At 47.7% G+C, this 20512-nt stretch overlaps 1 protein-coding gene across 2 annotated transcripts in view; it reads right to left on the bottom strand.

The window, feature by feature from the left end:
- LOC142560126 (uncharacterized) overlaps positions 1 to 20512 on the bottom strand; it is a 49717-nt gene that overhangs the window by 10319 nt on the left and 18886 nt on the right. Inside the window, exons 3-4 of one of the 2 annotated variants that reach the window (XM_075671959.1) lie at positions 16175 to 16317; positions 9347 to 9427 (exon numbers count right to left, since the gene is read on the bottom strand). In XM_075671959.1, the coding sequence (XP_075528074.1) occupies positions 9347 to 9427; positions 16175 to 16317 (224 nt within the window). The remainder of the gene's footprint in view (positions 1 to 9346; positions 9428 to 16174; positions 16318 to 20512) is intronic. The other variant, XM_075671960.1, reaches the window with a different exon arrangement.

The following is a 20512-nucleotide window of genomic DNA, read 5'->3' as shown; positions in this document are numbered from 1 at the left end:
AAGGCGGCTTACAAATTCTCCCAGCGCTACAGTTGCATGCTCGGCGTGTATACGCGGTAGGCCATATGCGCAGGTCACCTCCTTCCAAAGCGGCAGATTGCGCTTTCAGACGATTAACGCGTTGGTCACGTCACATTGGAAAAATTTCTCTTGTAGCTGCAAGAGCGCGCGCGTTACTTTTTTGCTTGAATGCATAAAACGTCGTTCTATTAATAAAGTAACTGGAACGCCAGTGCATATCTCCGCAAAGTTCGGGAATTAATATATCGAAACTGGTGTCATCCTGAGAATTCGTTCCAAGTGGATCCGCCTTGCGAACTCCACGGCTAGAACTTGTGAGTTGCAATTGGGTCATTAGGTAATTAGTTAGAAAGTTAATTAGTGATTATTTTTAATTTTCGATTACGCATTTCAATCTTTTTGTGCAAGTAATGTCCGCCTTTCTAGTAGACCAGCTGCACGAACTAGAACTGTGCTACCTGCCACAGGTAACATTTAAACAATTTTGAATTGAAATTGTCACCTGGTATACATGTATACTGTGCCAGCTTGCTACCACTGGCTCGATCGGGCTTAGGGGACCCTAGTTCCCCCGCAGACTTTAGATATACCGCCATTTCACATATGGAGCTTCGCGCAAACTTCAAAATGGGCAGTATCGTAAACGTCGGTGAAACCTCGGTGAAATCGGTGAAAAAAGATATGCGGCACATCTTTCAAGGCGGCAAGAAGGAGGTGTACGAAAATTTTTTAATATTACTTGTTCCGCGCCAAACATATTGGGACTCCGGAACCCAGATAAAAGTTGTGAGATAAAAGTTCTTTGGGTGATTACGTGGGATTCGGTACACCGTAGACAGATACAACAGAATATAATGACGACGTACGTAAGCCATGTCCTGTTATACCCTTCTGGATATGGCTCTGCGCTGCAGGGTGGTCAAAATTAATCCTGAGCCCCCCCAACTACGGCCATGCGCCTCATAATCAGATCGTGGTTCTCGCACGTAAAATTTCCATTTTGATTTTCTTTCCCTTTGTACCCTTTTGGGACACACCCTAAAGCGCATTTTAAACAGCACACCCACAATTCGGAACTGAAATCTGCGCTGTGTTTACACAACGTGTTCCTCGTCGCGTGCTGCCTGCCCATGCCTTTCGTGCCATATATATAGGATCATCTGGGAGCTCAGTCTGCCGAGTTGAGAAGGTCGCACGCGACAGGAGTCACGCAGAGTATACACGCTTGCCGTCCTTTGCTATACAGCGTCTGGAGCGACGGCATAGAGGGACAATAGCAAGCTAGGAGAAGTAAAAAGAAAGAAATAAAGAAAAGGAAGCTCATTTATGGCGCGACCGCAGGAAGCGCAGCGGTTCTGATAATTCTCACTCACAATGGCCGGCGCGTATATGACTGTCTGGGTCGACCGAACGAACGAAGCACACGGGGACGGAAACCGCAAAGGTGACACGCACCGCGTCAGCGGAGATCTTGGCCAAGAAACGAGTTTCGGGATTACGAAAGAACAATTCGCGGGCCCCCAGCCGGTCGCGTGCTTCGTCGAGACAATGGGGCGTTCCGACCGAGTGTGCGTGACGCCGTTGCGTATGGGAGTCGCATGCCGCGACGCTTCGCTTTCGGGGCGCGCAGCGTATCCCAGTGAAAGAGTCCACCCAGTTGGACACGGCCATTTCGCCTGCTCCTGAAGTGCTGATTGGCTCGGGTGGTGTAGCTGATTGGCTGGGGTGCCCACCTAATTGGACACGTCCATTTCGCCTGCTGCTGAAGTGCTGATTGGCTGGGGTGGTCCACCTAGTGGACACGTCCATTTCGCCTGCTCCTGAAGTGCTGATTGGCTGGGTGGTCCACCTAGTGGACACAGCCATTTCGCCTGCTGCTGAAGTGCTGATTGACTGGGGTGGGCTGCGCATACGCGGCAGTGAGGCGCAGCCGTTTTTTCTTTCGTTTTTTTTTTTTTAAATTTCGGTCAGTCAATTTTTACCGCAAGTTCGACGCGGCAGATTCCGAAACCAGTGCCCTCCTCAGAATTCATTCCGAAAGGATACGCCTTATCAACACACTAGCTACAATTTGTAGATTGAAATGGGCCATACAGTATTTCATTAAGAATTCAGTTAGTGCACTTATGTTATTTATTCAATTACGCATTCTTTCTTTTTTTAAGCACCCTATATAGGAAAATATGACGCTTGCGTCTACGGGAGCCACAAGCATAGCGGTTCAGCCGCCGTGGGAATGATTGCTGTAGTTACAATGCAGTACATAGTTTCGCATGAACTTCATCCTACTGCTTCGAGCGATTTTGCGACTACGCGAAGTTATTGTTTGCTGTACAATCTTGCGTTACAAATACAATTCGCAACGGCTATGCAAGTGCGCAGGGTGTTGCGTACTCCAGGGTATCGTATCGTACTGCTGCCGAGTTATAGCGACGCCTGTTTATCGAAGCTCGACCGATGTTACTATTGGGTAGCGTGGCGTTGTCGGCGGGCTGCAGGCATCCGGTAGACCATGGCGACCAGGCAAGGACGAGACGATTTCTAGTGCGAAACTTGCACGGTTTATTCAAAGGTTGGTGAAAGATGATGAGAACAGAATGAAGTGATGAAAAGTATATTTCGGAGCCCCTTAAATGGGCTCTCTAAAATCGTGGGAGGGATATTGCTCCCGTCGACGTCACGTGACAGGCACAGAGTCTGGTTTGTGGATGGGCGTGCCGCCTCCGTATATACCAAGCCGCAGGTCCGGGAATGTAGACGCTTTTTCCTTTCTTCTAGGCGACGTTGGTTCGCAGAAAGGGCGTCTAGTTGCGGAAGGTTGACTGATCCATTCTCCCAGTTGACGTTTTCGCGAGCGCCTCTCTGCAAGCGGCAGTCCGCGGTCCTGGGAATAGTAGACAGCTGAACCCTTCTCTTTCGCGCATTGCTGGTTCGCGGAAGTTCTCCTGCAGAGCTTGACAGTTCGAGGAAAGGGTCCCTCTAAAGTCGCACACGCACAAAAGGGGCCTGTAAACATTGCAGGGCTTTCGCCAGACCGGCATACACTCGAGACAACCATGGCGAATTTAGGAAGTCGCACTTCGTTTTGATGAGGCATGGTGGGCGTGAATCCTTTTTGCACGGGGTGCTAGACGCCAACCGTAACACGGGTCTTATCGCCTTCGTGCGTTCAGGCAAACATGCGTGCTTGGTAATTTCGACCAATAATGGCATATAAAACGTGTTAAAGCCACAAGGACGTCTGAAGCCACGACAAGCGCGAGGAATAGACCGATTAAACACGGAATAATCCTTGCACGAAGGAATAAAAATTAAATCGTAGGGTTTTACGTGCCAAAACCCCGATCTGATTATGAGGCACGCAGGGGCTCCGGAAATTTGGACCACCTGAGGTATTTTAACGTGTACCTAAATCTAAGTAAACGGGTGTTTTCGCATGTCGCCCCTATCGAAATGCGGCCGCTGTGGCCGGGATTCAATCCCGCAACCTCGTGCTTAGCAGCCCAACACCACATCCACTAAGCAACCACGGCGGGTGATCCTTGCATGATGCAAGTGACTTCAAGCAAAAAGCTTGTTACACTTGTAAATTTGTTTGAGACGTCAGTCCTGATGCTGTCTGCTTTATGTGTCGAGACAATGATAGATAATTGATAGTATATCCCTAGAACCGCTGCGTTCTTCATTAGAAATCTCACCAGAGGCTGCTAGTAGCGTTTTGTAGAGCACATGCCTCCGGACCATTGTGAGACAGTAGTATAGTACTGGAACTGACACAGTTTTGTGTGTCATCCCTTCGTAAGACGTTTTTATTGCCATACCCCACAGTCATTGACATAATATTATAACTTCCGTATTTTACGAACTATACGGCAACTGATGTTTTTTTTAAGGTCCCTCTACAGTCACGCTACCTTCCGCAATTCATTACTGCATTGAAAACTCGAGATCACTTGCTCGGCGCTCTTTGGCCAGACCTGCAGCCTTCTCGTGACGAAATCCTGATATCGATTAAATCAAGCAATGCTTGCTGGCGTTCGACGGACGTGCTACAGGTTGTGAGGCAATGGTCGAATTAGGCGTCATTGGCACATCGTCCAGCCAGTTAATGCGGCACGCGTCGCAACGTACGCAACCCTATTGATCTTGTGATCAGTAGGATCACGTGATCACGCTAGTGTGTGTGAAGAGAACCTCGCTTTCCGACTTTTTCAAAGAACATGCGGCTAGTTGAAGAAACCGAGCACGTCCTAGCGTCGTAAGCTTCTTTTTTCGTCCGCTCCTTACATCTTCATGTAGCCCACTTTCAGCTTCATCTGTATACAATTTGCCCTCCATTTCCTCTTTTGACATGATTCCGCATCATTGCCGGGATAATCCTTTTGTGCCACGCTGTAAGAGGACATTTCATACAGTTCACACTCTCCCTCCACTTGGGCGTAAGCGCCAACAACGTGGGCGAGTTCTCAACTTGATTCAGTTGTCAACACGCGATGTATCACGTATAGGATGCGCGTAATTAGAAAAATCCGCTTGGTTAAAGTGTCTGCAATTTCCTCTCACGTTGTTTTTCAAGCCGTTTAGTGATATTCCTTATCTTCACTGCTCTCATGAATATGGTTGCACGTCTTGCAGTTATCTTCCTGATACGTGAATGCGGCGAAGTATCATAATCGCGTTTTTCGGATTGAACTTTATTTCGCACTGGTTTCTAGCGAAAGCGAAAAAAACTACGGCAGCTACGTGCCGAAGCAAACGTCTTCATGCATCTCGGCGAAAGTGCAGGGGCAGGGGATTCCGCAGCAGAGGGTTTTAGATCAGGGAATCAAGCGGCTTGCGTACGCAAGAACTAGGGGCCACGGTGCTGCGCGCATGCGCAGACTCCCACGTCGGTGTGTGCGCATGCGCAGTACCGTCGCCCCTAGTTGCGTACGCAAGCCGCTTGATTCCCTGATCTAAAACTCTCTAATAAAGCCGACAACACGCGCGCAGGCAAGCGTGCATGTTGTCTGCCCTTAAGTTTCGCGAGGTTCGAGGATATAGTTGTTCAAAACTGGCCGAAATCAGCGAGACCCGACGACTACGACGCCGATAAGCAGGATGGCCGAAGTCTAATTCCTGCTTGAAGAAAAGAGCGCTACGAAGACACAGACTAAAAGACGAACATGTACGACGGACAAGTCGCTACTTTCAACCAAACTCTTCCAACTTCCTCTTTTAGTCGGCGTCTTCGTAGCGCTCTTTTCTTCAAGTATTCAAAGCCAACTCGGCCACATCAAGCTTCTGCTGCTTCTAATTCCTACGCGGGCGGCTGCGGTCGAGGTGAGCAGACGATAGAGTCGGCTTCTTCCGGAAGTACATAAATTATTATCGAAATTCGAAAGCAGATTTTAGCTTACTTCAACGTGTTTATTAAACGGCGTCGGTAAATATACACAGTAGCATCAGGAAGAAGAGCGCTGATCCAAACGCCTTTCTTGTTTGATGTCAGCTATTTATTGGCCAATAGCAGCCACGTATGGGAATCTGCTGTATTATGAAATCGAGGGTCCAGAAAGAAAGTGAGGAGCAGGCTTCTGTTGAAAAGAGAGCGTTTGAGAGAAAAGGGTGACTTCGTGCTCCGCTTGCGAGTCCCACTCGTCGCTTACGACTGCAAAGTTTGGCTGAGATGTTCACAGCAGCGTACGCCATCCGCGCGCTGTTTTTTTTCACCCAGCCCCGAGAGATGGTTCAGGACCCCTTCAAAAAAAAAAAAAAAAAGTCTTCGGCACGAAGCACGTCGTCGCGTGCGGCCGAGCAAGTGGCCATTGCCTTGGCCCTCCTGGACGACAAACATGCCAATATCTTCAGCGACTCCAGGGCAGCCATCCGCGCCTTCAACGTTGGCGCCGTGTGTAAGGAAGCCTGGCGCATCCTCGACGGCAAAAGCATCACCACCCACACTCTCACGTGGTACCCCGCTCACATGGGATCCATCATGCATCCCACAAACCTCAACGAGCGCCAACCCCAAGGCTCGAGGTCTCGCTTTCCGCGACCATGGAGAACTCCAACGCCGGCCCGCAGTGGTCGAGAACAGAGATCAAGTGATCACATACAATGAAATTACGCAGCACTTCTATCTCAGCAGGAGAGACTTTCCCCTTCCACACAAGAAGTTAACTAGAGCACAGGCATTGACCCTCAGATTATTGCAAACAGGCTCATATCCCAGCCCGGCTGTATTCCACAAGCTTTATCCCGACACCTATGCCACTAGTTCTTGCAGGCACTGCAATGACTTAGCTAGCCTAGACCATATGCTCTGGCGTTGTCCCTCGTTGCGAGGCACAGAACAAATCAATGAGGACAAGTGGCTCTCCGCTATCAAGAGCCCCGATGCCGGGGCGCAACTATGGGCTGTCCAGCGGGCCCACGATGCGGCGGTCGGGCATGGCCGGACTGTCCCAACGCGGGAGCGGCCCGCAACGCTCAGAGTCGCGTACCTCAGGACCATTCATTCATTCATTCATTCATTCATTCATTCATTCATTCATTCATTCCTGAATTCGGGGTAATATATCGATTATTAGAAGAGAAGGTTAAGGTCAAAGTTCCATCATTTTTTTTTTCGTGTCCGTAACCCCAGCGTCAGTACCGGCAGTGTGACGTCACGTATTTGAAAGAATTTTTTTTTTTGCATTTGGGCCGTAGTGGCCCAGTAAGACTTCTTTTTTGTTTAAATCGATAGTTCGATGTGTGGCTCTTTAAGAACACAATGTAATCCGTTATCTTTACCGATAAAATGTTAACGTGACTGCAGCAGACGCCGTCAAAATCCGTGACGCAACGCCTAGCCCATGCGGGAACTTCGTGGCGACGTCGCCACCTGTCTCGTTTGTGCCTATTTTCTCGTTTATTAACCTTCGCTTCATTGTAAAAGTCCCTTTTTTATTGGTATTGTAGAAGCGCATTTTACAATACAGGTCCATCGTATTTCTTTTGAAAGTCTCTCTTTCAAGTTCTTTTTTTTTTTCGGTAATTCGTTAGAAGAGCACTTGAGTAGACGCGTGGTGACTCAAGCCCACTGTCACGCCTGGTGATGCAAAAGGCGCCTCGAGCGGAAACTGTCTACGACGACCGACAACGTTTCCTTCCCCGACCGGCGTCTATTTGGTTCTAAAGAGTCAAGAGGAAACCGCCGCTCGACAACGCGCCCAGTTCATTGCACCCGCACAGTGTGCGCGCTATCGACGGGAGAGGCATTACTGCGGCAGGATGCCGAAAGACGGAAAGAGCCGCGCGCCTGGCCTCTTCTTTGTTGCGTTTGTTCCGGCAAGGGCAAAACACTCCAGAGGGGAAAAAAAAAGAAGTTTTTGGTGGCGACGCTTTCTCCGCGTCGCCAATACTTCGAGAGACGACACCACAAAGTATACGTATACCGAGCAGCGTCTTGCGCATGCGCACCTTCGACTGCACCGAATTCGGGGCGAGAGAGGTCGTCAGCGCTTACAAATATTTTAACGCGATAGCAATATATATACAAGCGGACCTCAATCACTCTCTAGGTAGGATGCCTCAATACCTCCTACTATACGCCGAATCAGGGGTGAGAGAAGTCGTTAGCGCTAACGAATATTTTAACGCGATGGCAATATACAAGCGGACCTCCATCACTCTCTAGGTAGGATGCCTCAATACCACGCTGGAATCGACGGAACCCTATTTGGACGTATCACGTCCCTCTGGCGAAAAAATGTTTTGCCCGATCCCACGCAGCTCCTCAAAGCGCTATAGCGGTCACCTCGGAACGATGCGATTAACCTGGCGCGTTCAACAGGCGCCAGGCGTTTCGAAGAGCGACTTTGGCACGCGAGAGGCATGCGTGCGATGGTGACCATCCAATGGTTTGGTCATTGGGCTGCTGCGCTGGGAGACAGAGGTTCGATGCCACCGTCGGTCGCGCATTTGCTTATATCGCTACATATAGACTGACTTCGCCTACTTTGAAGCTTACAGAAAACGCGAGGTTTGTCGAGGCTATAGAAACGTCACGACAGGTTACGAAACAGGAGGCTATAGAAACGTCGCTTCAGTAAAACTATTTCTTGGGCGAGTTGGTCACTCATTGCAGGCATAACAGCAGCACACACACAAAAAAAAAAAACGCACACACACACAAAAGAAAGGAACACTGACAGACACCGACAATCGCTGACACGACAATATCAGTGCGGGTGCAGCAGCGATTGTCCGTGTCTGTCAGTGTTCCTTTCTTTTGTGTGTGTTTTTTGGCGCTGCTGTTATGTCTGCAAAGAAAAAAAAACGTCACTTTGATAACTGAGGGTACCAGGTCGCCCGTGTTGCGGAAACGCACTGCTGTCCGAGCGTCGGAATCATCAGTCTTAGAGAGGTAGCGACGGTGCTGGCCTAATGTTTTTCAGTCTTGCGAGTCCACGTGACGTTTACAAGCATTTATCCACGTACAGTCGCGTTCAATAATAGAGCTGCAACGCGGTACCCGTGGTCGAAAGGGCTCCAAGACTGCAAGGTGGCACCAACGCGTGAAAAATCCGAGCACTAGACATCGTTCCAATTGCGGGCATTTACTAAACCAGTTTTCCGTATGTCGTCGCTACCGTGCGTGTCTTGGAGCCCGTTTGACCGCGGGCGATCTGTCGCAGCTGATATTGAACGCGACTGTGCGTATACCCACGCAATGAAACGCACCCGATGCGCGTAATTAACTGGATATCGCGATGTCACGCCTCTAGGCAGTCTGGGTGTGCGAGCCAAAATTTCATTGGTTTCTCACGGACTGGAGACGACGGAAACGATGGTACGCTTACCATTTAGTCATAAATTGGCGCGTTTGAAATTCCCGCACCAGCTCCTCCTGACGTCACAGATTTTTGACAGCATCTTTTCGGCGCTGCCCGTATACAGAGGAATTGCATATTGTAACCACAAGCAAGGAAGCGCTGAACCCGGTGACCTTTGTGGACTCCTTTTTTTTTTTTGCTACACAAAAGGAGCCCCCCTCCCCCCCCCCCAAAAAAAAAGAAAGAAACGTAAGGAAAATCGGTACGTTAGGCTGACGTCACTGGCACTTCCATGGGCGCCAAATTCAACAGGATAGTTTTCTCTTCCATATTATTCGTGCATAATCAGTCTGTATCAGTCAAAAAATACCAGTAGAATTCTGAATGCCTTCACCCAAAACTGATTTGAGGCTTTCGTGTGTCACATTTATGACCGTTGAACACTTCCACTGCGGAACTCAGCTCGTTCACGTTGCGCCCTTTGTTATCTGTATCGAGTGGTTAACATAGTTACTTAAGCTCACCGCGCCCTCTGCCGCCTGTAGACACCTCGGCATCGGCGACAGTGTACCTCTTCAGTGCTGTCATCGGGCAGCGTCTGCGTCCTGCAAAAAAAGGAAACAGCACAGATCTTAGCAATTACTGCTACTCGGAGCTCGTTTACTGCTACAGCAGTCAGGCAATCAATCAATCAATCAATCAATCAATCAATCAATCAATCAATCAATCAATGCGTCCACCTACAATCAAATAAATGCTAAATTATTATATGCATAAATCACCCATCAGCCCTAAAAAAACGACTTGTTTGCGTTGACAATGTCATTATTCTATAACAATTTGTTTCGTGTTCCTGAAAATATTTATCTTGTAGTCGAGGACGTAAATATAAATATTATGCAGATCCCACGCACTGTGGAAATCGACGTCAGCGGAGCTTTCTGTGCTGTGCGCAACTGACTACCGTCAATTGCACTTCGTTCCTCGAAGAGAGCAGGAAGTGTGTTGAGTTATCTAACGAACAACACTTTGCAGTGTGATGAACGCGGTTTCAATATGGATCCGGGACCTCGGAGAAGTGCGACTTAACGCTAACACGTTTCTCTCGCATTTGCCGCTACATCGCCACTGCATTTGTTTTTTTTCCTAACACGAAGCTTGAGCATCATATTTGGGCTATCCCGTGGGCGCCGACACGGCCAGTTTGGGGGGGGGGCGACACACGACGCTCGCGTGTCTATCGCCGTCGCTCAAAAGTGGGCCTACGTTTCGCTGGCCCAGTTCCGGGCCGTTCACAGGTCACCGCCTCGACGCGCTCCTTTTTTATCTGCGCGCTGGGGCGCTCTTGCAGAACGGGCCGCCAGGTGTCGACCCGCGCAGGTCATCGGAGCGGTTTGGGGAGATAAAAGGAGGCGGTCCGACTGCGAGCGGGGACACCACAAACAACGGAGGCGTAAAAAAAAAATCAGTTGCCAATAGTGCTTCGGAAAGTTTGATCATCGTCAGCCTGGTTACGCCCACTGCAGGGCAAAGGCCTCTCCCATACTTCTCCAACGACCCCGGTCATGTACTAATTGTGGCCATGCCGTCCCTGCAAACTTCTTAATCTCATCCGCCCACCTAACTTTCTGCCGCCCCCTGCTACGCTTCCCTTCCCTTGGGATCGTCCGTAACCCTTAATGACCATCGGTTATCTTCCCTCCTCATTACATGTCCGGCCCATGCCCATTTCTTTTTCTTGATTTCAATTAAGATGTGATGTGAGCATTTCATTCTGTCACTGTCATTCCCGTCATCAAACTTTCCTTTGACATCTTAATTGGAAAATTTGATGACGGGAATTTAAATAAAAAAAACAGGGGGGTGTAGGACATCAAGCAAAATGAGAGAAAGAGCTTGGTGGCGCAACCCACCCGCCCGTTTCAAAGGGGACGCTCGCAGCATCCATCCATGTATCGGAGAGCGGCGAGTGGTTCAGCTGCCCGTGGAGGAAGCGTATAACCGTGCACAGCACGCTTGCTTGGACAAGCCACTTCATTCGTTGGGATTTAAAACTGAGCAAGTTCGTGGGTATTCGTCTTGCGAGTTGTGCAACGCCCACGAAGCGTGAAACGACAGAAATGGAACTGATGGTGGCCTTCCATATCGAAAGGGAAGGAGGTGGTTGCCTCAGTCAGCCAGCCGTCCATTGTTATGAGTGACAATTTAAGTATATGTATAGCTTATCTGCGCGAGCAGAAATTGAACGGTTAGTGCGCATGGCCTTAAAAGAGTTTCAAGATGCTGCCACGTATATGCTGCCAGATGCTGCCACTCTACAGAGTATGGAGACTAAATCATCTCTGACTAAAAAAAAGTATTGTTAGAAAATTCAATAATTTCTAAAATTCGGTCTCAACAGCCACTATATTATACCTTTTTCTTTTAAATGTAGCAAGCGTCATCAAATACGGTACAGTGGTTGCCGAGAAAAATTATTTCTCTTTTCCCGCGTATATTTAGACTTCGAGCTGAACCTTCCTCTTACGACGTGTGTCGAACTATTTTGACACAGCGAGGACCTCGAAATTTGCCAGGTCCAGTGCGATTCTTATAGAACGCAATTTTCATCCTACTTTTTTTTTTTTAACTGATAGGGAATGGACTGAGCCCCACTGACTGTTAAACTGATGACGTCACTGCGTGCGACCTGCTTCGGCAAATTATGGGCGGAGCCATCGTCGTGGCACCCTGTTTTGGTATTGTTCGAGCTTATAGATGCAGGCCGTCTAATTGTTTTAAGCGTCACTTTAAATAAATTGTAATTATACTGGTCTATGAAAACCGCTGCGCACGAGTATTGGCACTGACGGAAATGTGCGCACCAGCTTGCCAATGTAGACAGTTGGCGTACGTGTGTATCGAGACACAAAATGCCGCTGAATTTCGCGTCCTGGTAAAACGCCTGTTCACGCAAAAAAAAAAATCAAAAATAATTACAAGTGATGCTTAAGAGGAAGCCTTTGCCTTGTATGTAACATATTCAAATATACGTGCAACGCAGAAAATTGTCCACCCCTCCCCACCCCCCTCTCCGCCTCCCTCCGAAAAACCCGTCATCGCGTCGCTCTGACGTTCGCATCTTCCAAGATTCGAACGTTTCCCCATTACTTTGCATAAACTCCCGACATGCCTGCATTAACAGATGCGTAAATGGGTAGCTACTGTTTTTGAAGCCGGCTTCGTCTGTTTGCTGCCGTCCTCGCAGGATTTATTTATTTTATTTATTTATTTTACAGAATACTGCAGGCTGGAAAGAGGGACCAAGCAGGAGGGGCAAAAGCACATAAAACTACATCCAAGCAACGCGTACAAATATTAGCATATAACAAGATACATACACCTAGCAACAAAGAGGAGTAATGGTTGTGAAAGCAGAAAAATGAAAGGAGGCACGAACCGTACCAATATTAGCAAATAGCAACATCAAGTTCAGGGCAATGAAGCGCAGCAACACAATGATATATAAACTTGTTTACGCACTTGAAACACAACCAAATCGTCAGAAGCATGTCACACACGCAGATGCACATACACACACAAAAAAAGAAAACAAAAAACATTTAAGAGGCCGTTACTGCAGCCAACGAGACACAGGATAACCGAACACAAGAGAGTGTAGGTAAAAATTCGCAGTACATTAATTCCAGTGATGTTAAAGACTTACATGTTCTAAAAAATCAGCACTATATAACTGTGAAAGAGGTACGTTGTTCCAATCTCTTATGGTGCGTGGAAAGAAAGAATATTTGGAAAGGTTAGTTCGGGTCTTATAAGGTGTTAAAGAGCAGCATGACGATGCCGTGTTCGACGTGCTGTTAGTGGTTTTAAATAAGGATCTGGGTTCATATAGAGAAGAGATTATTCTTGAGCGAAAACAGAAATTTTAGTCTGTATTTTTCTTCGTAATGGTAGAGTCTGAATGTTATGCTGCGTCATTAGACTAGAGGGAGAGTCACTTGTACGATATTTAGAATAAATGAACCTGACAGCTTTACGCTGTATCATTTCAACATGATACATAGAGGATACATGGATGCGTCATAATATGACACTAAAATGACGCGCGGGGTGACGCATTGGATGTGACCGTTGCGTATAGAGAGTACATATGAGGGAACTGAATGCGGAAATCCAAGTTACTCGAGACCTTATTTATAAGAGATTTCTTTTAGTAGGCTCTCGGTGACCTTCGTGTGCTGTAGGCAGCCGTAAACTGAGAAGGATGTACGCCGCCCGTCTTAGCTCTGGAGCTTCTATCTGAATACATGGGAAGAGCAAAATAACTTTGCTCGACAACAGTAGTGCGCGGAATTAGATGAGATTTGATTGTTGTGCTTAAAAAGAAAAGCGAGGGTCTAATCTATGTATAGGAAGCGAACATTTTTTTTTATAGGTGTGTTGAGACAACTATGCACTGAAGTTTGTCCGCTTGAAACAGAGCCAGTTTACAGAACTGCGATATCTTTTTGGTGCAGATACAGATTTGTAAACTTCGCGCTTGGGTGTTTCTTTTTTTTTTTTAACTTACCAGACTTCGGTAGTTTTAGTAGACTTCCCCAGTATCGCATGATTCGCGCTGCTCAACTATCTTCCAACACTCCTTCATGACTGCTCAACTCTTTCCACAAATGTGGAATCAACACAAATGACTTCACGCCCTCTTAATTCCGCTTTACTGTTTCAAAAGTCGCTGCATGCAGTTATCATTGTTTGTGGGATTATTCTGTTATCTGCTTTCGTGACTCCATCTACGTTCTGTAATTCCGCGCTCACACTGTAGCTGAGAAAAGCTCGTCAAATGACATATTTGTGTCTCGTTTTGGCGGTGATCATCGCAAGCCACAAATTGCGGCTTGTCACCTCTGCTTCCCCTATTTTTCTGTAAATCGAATATTGATTATCTGAACAAATGTGTCCAGCGCTCAGCGATATGCATGCAATTTCGGTCGGGTCGGTTTGAGTCGACGCGACCCGTTCGTGGAAATGGAAGCTACAGTTCGGGGATCCACCGTTGCGACCGGCGAAACTGTTTCTATACGGCAGGGGCCGATATCCTCTTCCGTTGCTTCCTTGTGAACTGTAAACGCCGTCTAAAAAGGCAAGTGATCCCTGCCCTGCGAAGGTGTACGTCCGGCGAAGCTGTGGAAAACCATAAAACTGCTGAGGGGCCCCTGAAGCGAAAGATCCGGCGTTAACATCCGAAGGTACCAAACCCACGTGAACTATAGAGGTGACGTCGCGATTGACATGATGACAAAACATCGCGCGATGACGTCATCACTTCAAACGTGACGTCACGCAATGAAGTCATCGTCAAGTGGTGATGTTACTTTGTGACGTCATGTGATGCCTCTTGGAGAAGCAGCACACGTGCGCTTTCCACTTCTTCGCACTGTCTCCGGGATCGGCCCACATTTATGTGTGAGAAAATGTCGCGCACGCGGGCTCGAAAAATCCAGGCCAACGACAGGCTAACATCTAAGCTGTAAAAGTCCAGGTTACACGATGAGTATCAGTTTTAAGATGATTTCTCGCGACTGGAGCTTCGTTGCTCGTTGACCTATATTGAGGAAGAAACATTCGCAGCCAACCAAGCTGGTGACTAGACTACACGCTTAAAAAAAGTTTGCACCCTTGGGGACCAATCTTGTCGCAGAATAATAATCGCCATCTATCTTGCCCGCATTTCCTTTCTTTAACGATGCGAGCCCGGTACCTCCATGTCACGAACGGCATGCGAGTTATTAGCGTGACGGAGCATTCTCGACAGAAAAGTAACGAGCGCAAAAGTTTTCAAGAAATCGAATGCAATCAAGGCAGGTGACGATTATTGTTGTGGTACAAGAATAGCCCCGAAGGGTGCAAACCATTTAAAGTGTAGTTCAAGAAAAGCTTTACCGACCACCAACAGAACAGTATTCGAAAAGCAGGGATACATTCAGTACAGGTTTGCTCCATTCTAGCCCGGCTTTCAGCATAGGCAGTGGGCACATTCGAATGTCCACTTCGCAGAAATGTTATCTTTCTGCCAGTTTTATTGAGGCTTTAGGGTCGAGTGTTCGGAACAGAAACTGCCGGACAGCACTATCGCAAGCTACGTTGTCAGAGCCGCGTTTGTAAGCACATGACGTCTACATCCTAAAGCTATGGTTGCACCATTTATCCAGTGAGCAGCAGTGATTAGCCCAGTCCAGTGATTGGTCCAGTAATTGCTATTTTTGTTTGCTAAGTCCCAGTGTTTTTGGGGGATAAACGAAATGAGTCGCCCGCTTAGTACTCAGCGTGAACTTGCCTGCTGAATGTTACCGCGTTGATGCCAGCCGACGTCTACACATATCGCAGTATATGATATCGCCACGTTCGCTGTCAGCAGTTTGAACTACAAAAAAAAAAAAAAAAATATCAAGAGCAGCGTTTCTCGAGTGCTAGCAGTGGGAAACAAGTGCAGGTGGTTTCCTGTGTAAACGCAACATTGTCCACAGCGTCGACTTGAACTGCACCGTGTCGTTGACCCGAGAACAAATACGACTGTCTGTCGCCTAGCACTATAGGGTTTTGTTCCTCCGCTCAGATGTCGCGCGTGTAAATAAGCGCAGACGTCTAAATGATCAGTTGTGACTCGATTACAGGCTGGCGATGGTTAGTTGGGCTTCGCAGCTTATCCTAGTGCGTGTGTTCAACGTATATAGCATTCGCACTGCCATTTCGCCGTGCGTTCGGCACCTGTTAATCAATTTCCGCAAGCTTTGGTTCTCGTGGCGGATACGGCTTCGGCACGAGGTCGTCGGTTCGATTCCCAGCCGCTGCGGCCGCGATCCGACGGAGCGCAGGGATGCTTGTGTACTCGTATATAACTGTCATTAAAATAATACAACCTCTATTGTTTTTGAACTAGCACTGCAGTGTAAAAAGATCAATGGTACTGGTTGGATGTATGTTATGAGCGTTCCCTTTGGAACGGGGCGCTGGGTTGCACCACCAAGCTCTTGCTATGTTAAACGTCGGTTAAACAAGAAAAAAAAAATGCTGTAACCTGAACTAAGGGACCTCTGCAGGCGCTTTTATGGTTAATGGGGAGCTCGCCTCTACAGCGCACTTCGTTGACCGCAGTGGGTTCTACGACACGGAGTTACCGGTAATCCGTACTGCTTCATTTCGATAACGGGTACTACGAAGAAACGGCTAGAAAAATAAACGCATCCAGGTTGCTGTAGCCTCTTTTGTCGTCTGCTCCGCAGGTAACGAGCCACAGTGTGGAACTTAGGGACGACGCTTTACAAAAGAAGTTGGTGGCGCTGTATAGTACTCACTGTGCATCTGAGAAAGCCGGTGCAGAGGGCGCCTTGGCCGCTCCGAATCGAGCTCCGAAGGCGTTCTGCACCGCCAGGAGTCGCCTGACACGCTTCGCAGCCCAGGACGCGCCGGGAACCTGCGGCGATGACGGAATGCGCGACTGACGGCGAGACATTTTTCGGTCATCTCACGTCGGCGACACAAGTGACACGTCAGACACAACATCCAAGAGGTTCAATCTCCGCTGCAAATTCCTTTTTTTTCTCCTGCGACCCGCCGTGAAAGCGCGCCGCGGTAGAAACGGTGAGCCGGCCGGACGTCGCGCCTGCGCAGTGCCGATCGCATTTCCTCCCCCGAACTCCCGGCGCAGTACGTGTTCGAAGAGTCGTCGTTGACTGACTGCCGACGCGCGCCGTTGCACTTGCACTCCGCGTGGGTAACGAACAACAGTTTATCGAAATCTGATTGTTAGCGCGCGCCGCGTGGAATATGAGAAGGGGAAGAGAGAGAGAGAGATCTGGGAGTCGCGACGCTCTGTGTCTCCTCTCCGACACCGCCGGTTCATTCGAGCGCCGAGGCCCGCCCGCCCGTTGCGTTTGCTGCTCCCAGGCGAGACGTAAAAGCGCGTCCTGTTTCCGTTCGGAACAGGCCGCTCGCCAGCGGCTTGGCCGCAGAGAGGTTTCTTCGTGCCAGGGCCGGACGTTGTCGTGCTAGCTACGGGTGGCCCCGTTCGAAATGTTTGTTTTCTGCGACTGTCAGGATTTTCGTGCGTGCATGGCCTCGTTTTATCTCTCTCTCTCTCTCTCTCCTCGCCTTTTTCTACTCAACGGCAGGGTCCTGCCGTCACTGTGCGTGAATCTTTGTTGTTATCTTGTTCCTTTGAGTGTTAGAATGAGCAGACGACAATATGGGATGGGGCAACGTGGTATGGGGATCGTATGCGAAGGCTCGAGCAGAGGGATTGGAGTTGAATGGGGGTGAAAGGTGTGGTGGAGTGTGATGCGGCCCCTCGGGAAATTTATGCAAGATGCACAAATGCTTGGTTGTTAGTCGGTGTCTAGCTCCGCGACCTTGTGTAGATGCGCCAGCCCTAATTACGTTTGTTCATATCGGTGAACCCGCCGTGGTTGCTCAGTGGCTATGGTGTTGGGCTGCTGAGCACGAGGTCGCGGGATCGAATCCCGGCCACGGCGGCCGCATTTCGATGGGGGCGAAAAGCGAAAACACCCGTGTGCTTAGATTTAGGTGCACGTTAAAGAGCCCCAGGTGGTCAAAATTTCCGGAGTCCTCCACTACGGCGTGCCTCATAATCAGAAAGTGGTTTTGGCACGTAAAACCCCAAATATTATTATTATTATTATTATATCGGTGACGTCATTGCGGAGCCGAAGGAATCTTTAAATACCAGCGTCTCGTAGGACTGTTATTGTATTGTTATTGGAGTATGAGGTTGGAGCTTGTACTGAATGAATTCTGAGGCTGCCGCCGAGAACATATGGCTTCAAGTCGACATTAGGCTTCAAATCGACATTACTGAACAACGGAAACAATGTGGACGACACATTCACATTTAAACTTTCTGCCTCTCTCTCTGTATCTTGCCTGCAACCTGCGTTGCTTGTGTAGCTTGGGACTCTGGGCCGAAAGGGCGTTTCTTATTATCTCTATTCTTTATCTAAATATTTCCTTCTTATCTAAATTTCGAAGCAGTCCCGTTTTTTCGACACGGCGAGGCCAATGATGCTCCCAAGAACACGATTACTCATTCCAAATTGTTGCATTTATAGCGTAGTAAATTGCCGAAAATGACAACTTTCCATAGTTTCAAAGCTGTTTGAAGCCAGACGGACGAAGTTAATTTTGGCAAATCCATCTGCACTTACTAATCATTGCCTTAGGACGTATGAACCGAATTGCTACAGCTCCTCCTACATACCATCATCAGAGTTCCCTCTGGTGTATTTTTGTAAAAAATTCTCATCAGCGTTCCCTCTGGTGTATTTTTGCGAGAAATTCTCATCAGAGTTCCCTCTTATGTATTTTTGTAAGGAGTTCTATGCTACTAGAAGAAGGAGGGTAGGGGGGGGGGAAGGAGAAACGTTGAAGGCGTTTTTGTGTCCGCCGTTCGCCAGTCAAGGTTTCAAATCTGCTATAAATGCGCATGGTCGCGCAGGTGTTGTGGCCAGCTATATTTGGACGTGACGCAAAGTAAAAATAGCAGCTGCGCAGTTTGGTTCAGGGATGCGCTGTCCCAAAGCAGCGTTTCAGCTAGCTGCAAAGGTCTGCAAAAAAAAAAAAAAGAAACGCGGTAAACCCCAACTCAACACAACCAGTGGCAATGAATGCGAGGAATGTTTACGGGAACGCTAGGAAAAAAAGAAAAGATGTGGATACTTTTTCATATTCATCGCAAGAACTCTCTTGTTTATTCGCTGCCCATATGAACGTAAACGGCCCTCAGTAACCATGTAAACCAGGAAGACGATCATGTAGGGAACATTAATAGATGCCCGTGTTTAGAACTAATTCGCGCGGTAATTGTTGGTACGTGTGTAGACGTCAACAAAGGTATACGGACTGCATGCTCGCCGAAAAACGCTGACTTTTTTCGCATGTATGGCATACAAATTGGAATACACGAGTGCACTAGAAAGTTCGCTATGCCATGTCTAAACAGAAATCCTCAATTTCCATTACATTCATAGGCGGAGAAGGAAGTCGGCTTTATTGCGGAATCTCTGGATTGGGTACTTTTGCTCAGAGGAGCAAAATAAAATATATGAAAATAATAAACAAATAACAATCCACACATTCAGGGACTTAGCGTGGCCCCTCATCAATTATCCTTATCAACATTTCCTTTTTTTTTTTTTTGCATAAACGTCTTTCTAGCACTCAGCTCTTGCCAACTGTAAGTACCGGCCACGCAGCTTTAAAAAAAGAAAAGGAAATACGCGGATGATATGGGTGAAGATATTTGGGAAGAAGAGAAAAGGCACCAAAAACATTCTAAACTCTTGCAGTGGTTCAGTTTTGGTTCCGTAGAAATTCAATTCGCTAGGCACATCCGCTTGTCAAGCGATTCGGAGGCTGGCACCGGTTTCAATCAATAAATCAACCAATTGCGTCAGTAAGACTCAATCAGTCAGTAGATTCATTCTTAACACTCAATCAGTCTCAGTTTTCAATTTCAGTCAGTCAGTCACAGAGGACTAGGGATTGTCGATTAATATTCTTATTCGCTTAATGATTAATCATTCATTGTTTCAGCCTTTAATCGATTAATCGCTTTCGATGCAGGGTTTGTCATCGATTAATTTATTAATCTAAAATTTTGCAGGGCACCTTTGAAAAGGTTGCAACAGTTCTCTACTTTTGTTGCACCCCATCTCGGTGTCGATCTGCGAGGTGGAACCATGTTTGAAACACAAGTGTATAAACATTTGATAAAGGATAATATTTAACTTGTTAAAGACTTATAGTTCGCACTAGTGGCTTTTGAAAAGATAAACAATACTTGTTATAAAATTAAACTTAGTGAAGAATTAAATAACATACGCACAGTGGGGCACTGGTGAATCCTTGTACAGTTAAGAAATAAGAAAAATTGCATAAGTGAAGGGTGAAGCCCAACTGAAATATGCGAGAAATTCCAATATCCACATGGGCAATGAAAATTACCGGTTTAGGATTTTAAACCGCATGCTCTTTTCTACAGCGCGAAGGAATATCAATTGGCTGGGATGTTTGGGTGAAACCGATACCTTCTTTGAATGGCCACACAACTCGACACATGCGAAAATAGATGCTCGGACGCTATAGATCTGATTCGCTGGAATCGACACGAACTCCGTCGCTATGTCAAATACATGCTCCAAACTGGCATGCAAGCTGTGCCACCTCTTTAGTGGACTATAGGAGGGGCACGGCAATCAACAGCTGCGTTGCTATACTATAGTATGCCCTGAATCGCGAGGGAATTTCAAGCCTCGGCTTGAATCCATGATAGAGTGTACAAGCGCGACTGAACGAGGACGCCGAAAGAAACAGATACACAGAGATACGCGCTGTCGCTGTGTCTGTTTCTTTCAACGTCCTCGTTCAGTCGCGCTTATACACTCTATCATGGACCCTAACCAACTAGCGCGCCAACGTGTTTTAACCTCAGCTTGAAGTTGAGGGGGAGGCGCTCGACACGGCATCTCTCCTGACTCGGAAAAACAGTCGACAATCGCTGCTCTTGCGCCGCCATTCCAGCACACAATTTCGAAATTTTGGCGCCATTCTCGCTCAACTCGCTAAAACGAATAATCGAACAGGTCTAATCGATTGAGTCGATTAGCTGAAAGGTGGAC

Source organism: Dermacentor variabilis, chromosome 10, assembly GCF_050947875.1.
Source record: "Dermacentor variabilis isolate Ectoservices chromosome 10, ASM5094787v1, whole genome shotgun sequence".
Lineage (NCBI taxonomy): Eukaryota > Metazoa > Arthropoda > Arachnida > Ixodida > Ixodidae > Dermacentor > Dermacentor variabilis.
Note: the sequence above shows the minus strand (reverse complement) of the source record. Positions and strands in the feature narration are given on the sequence as shown.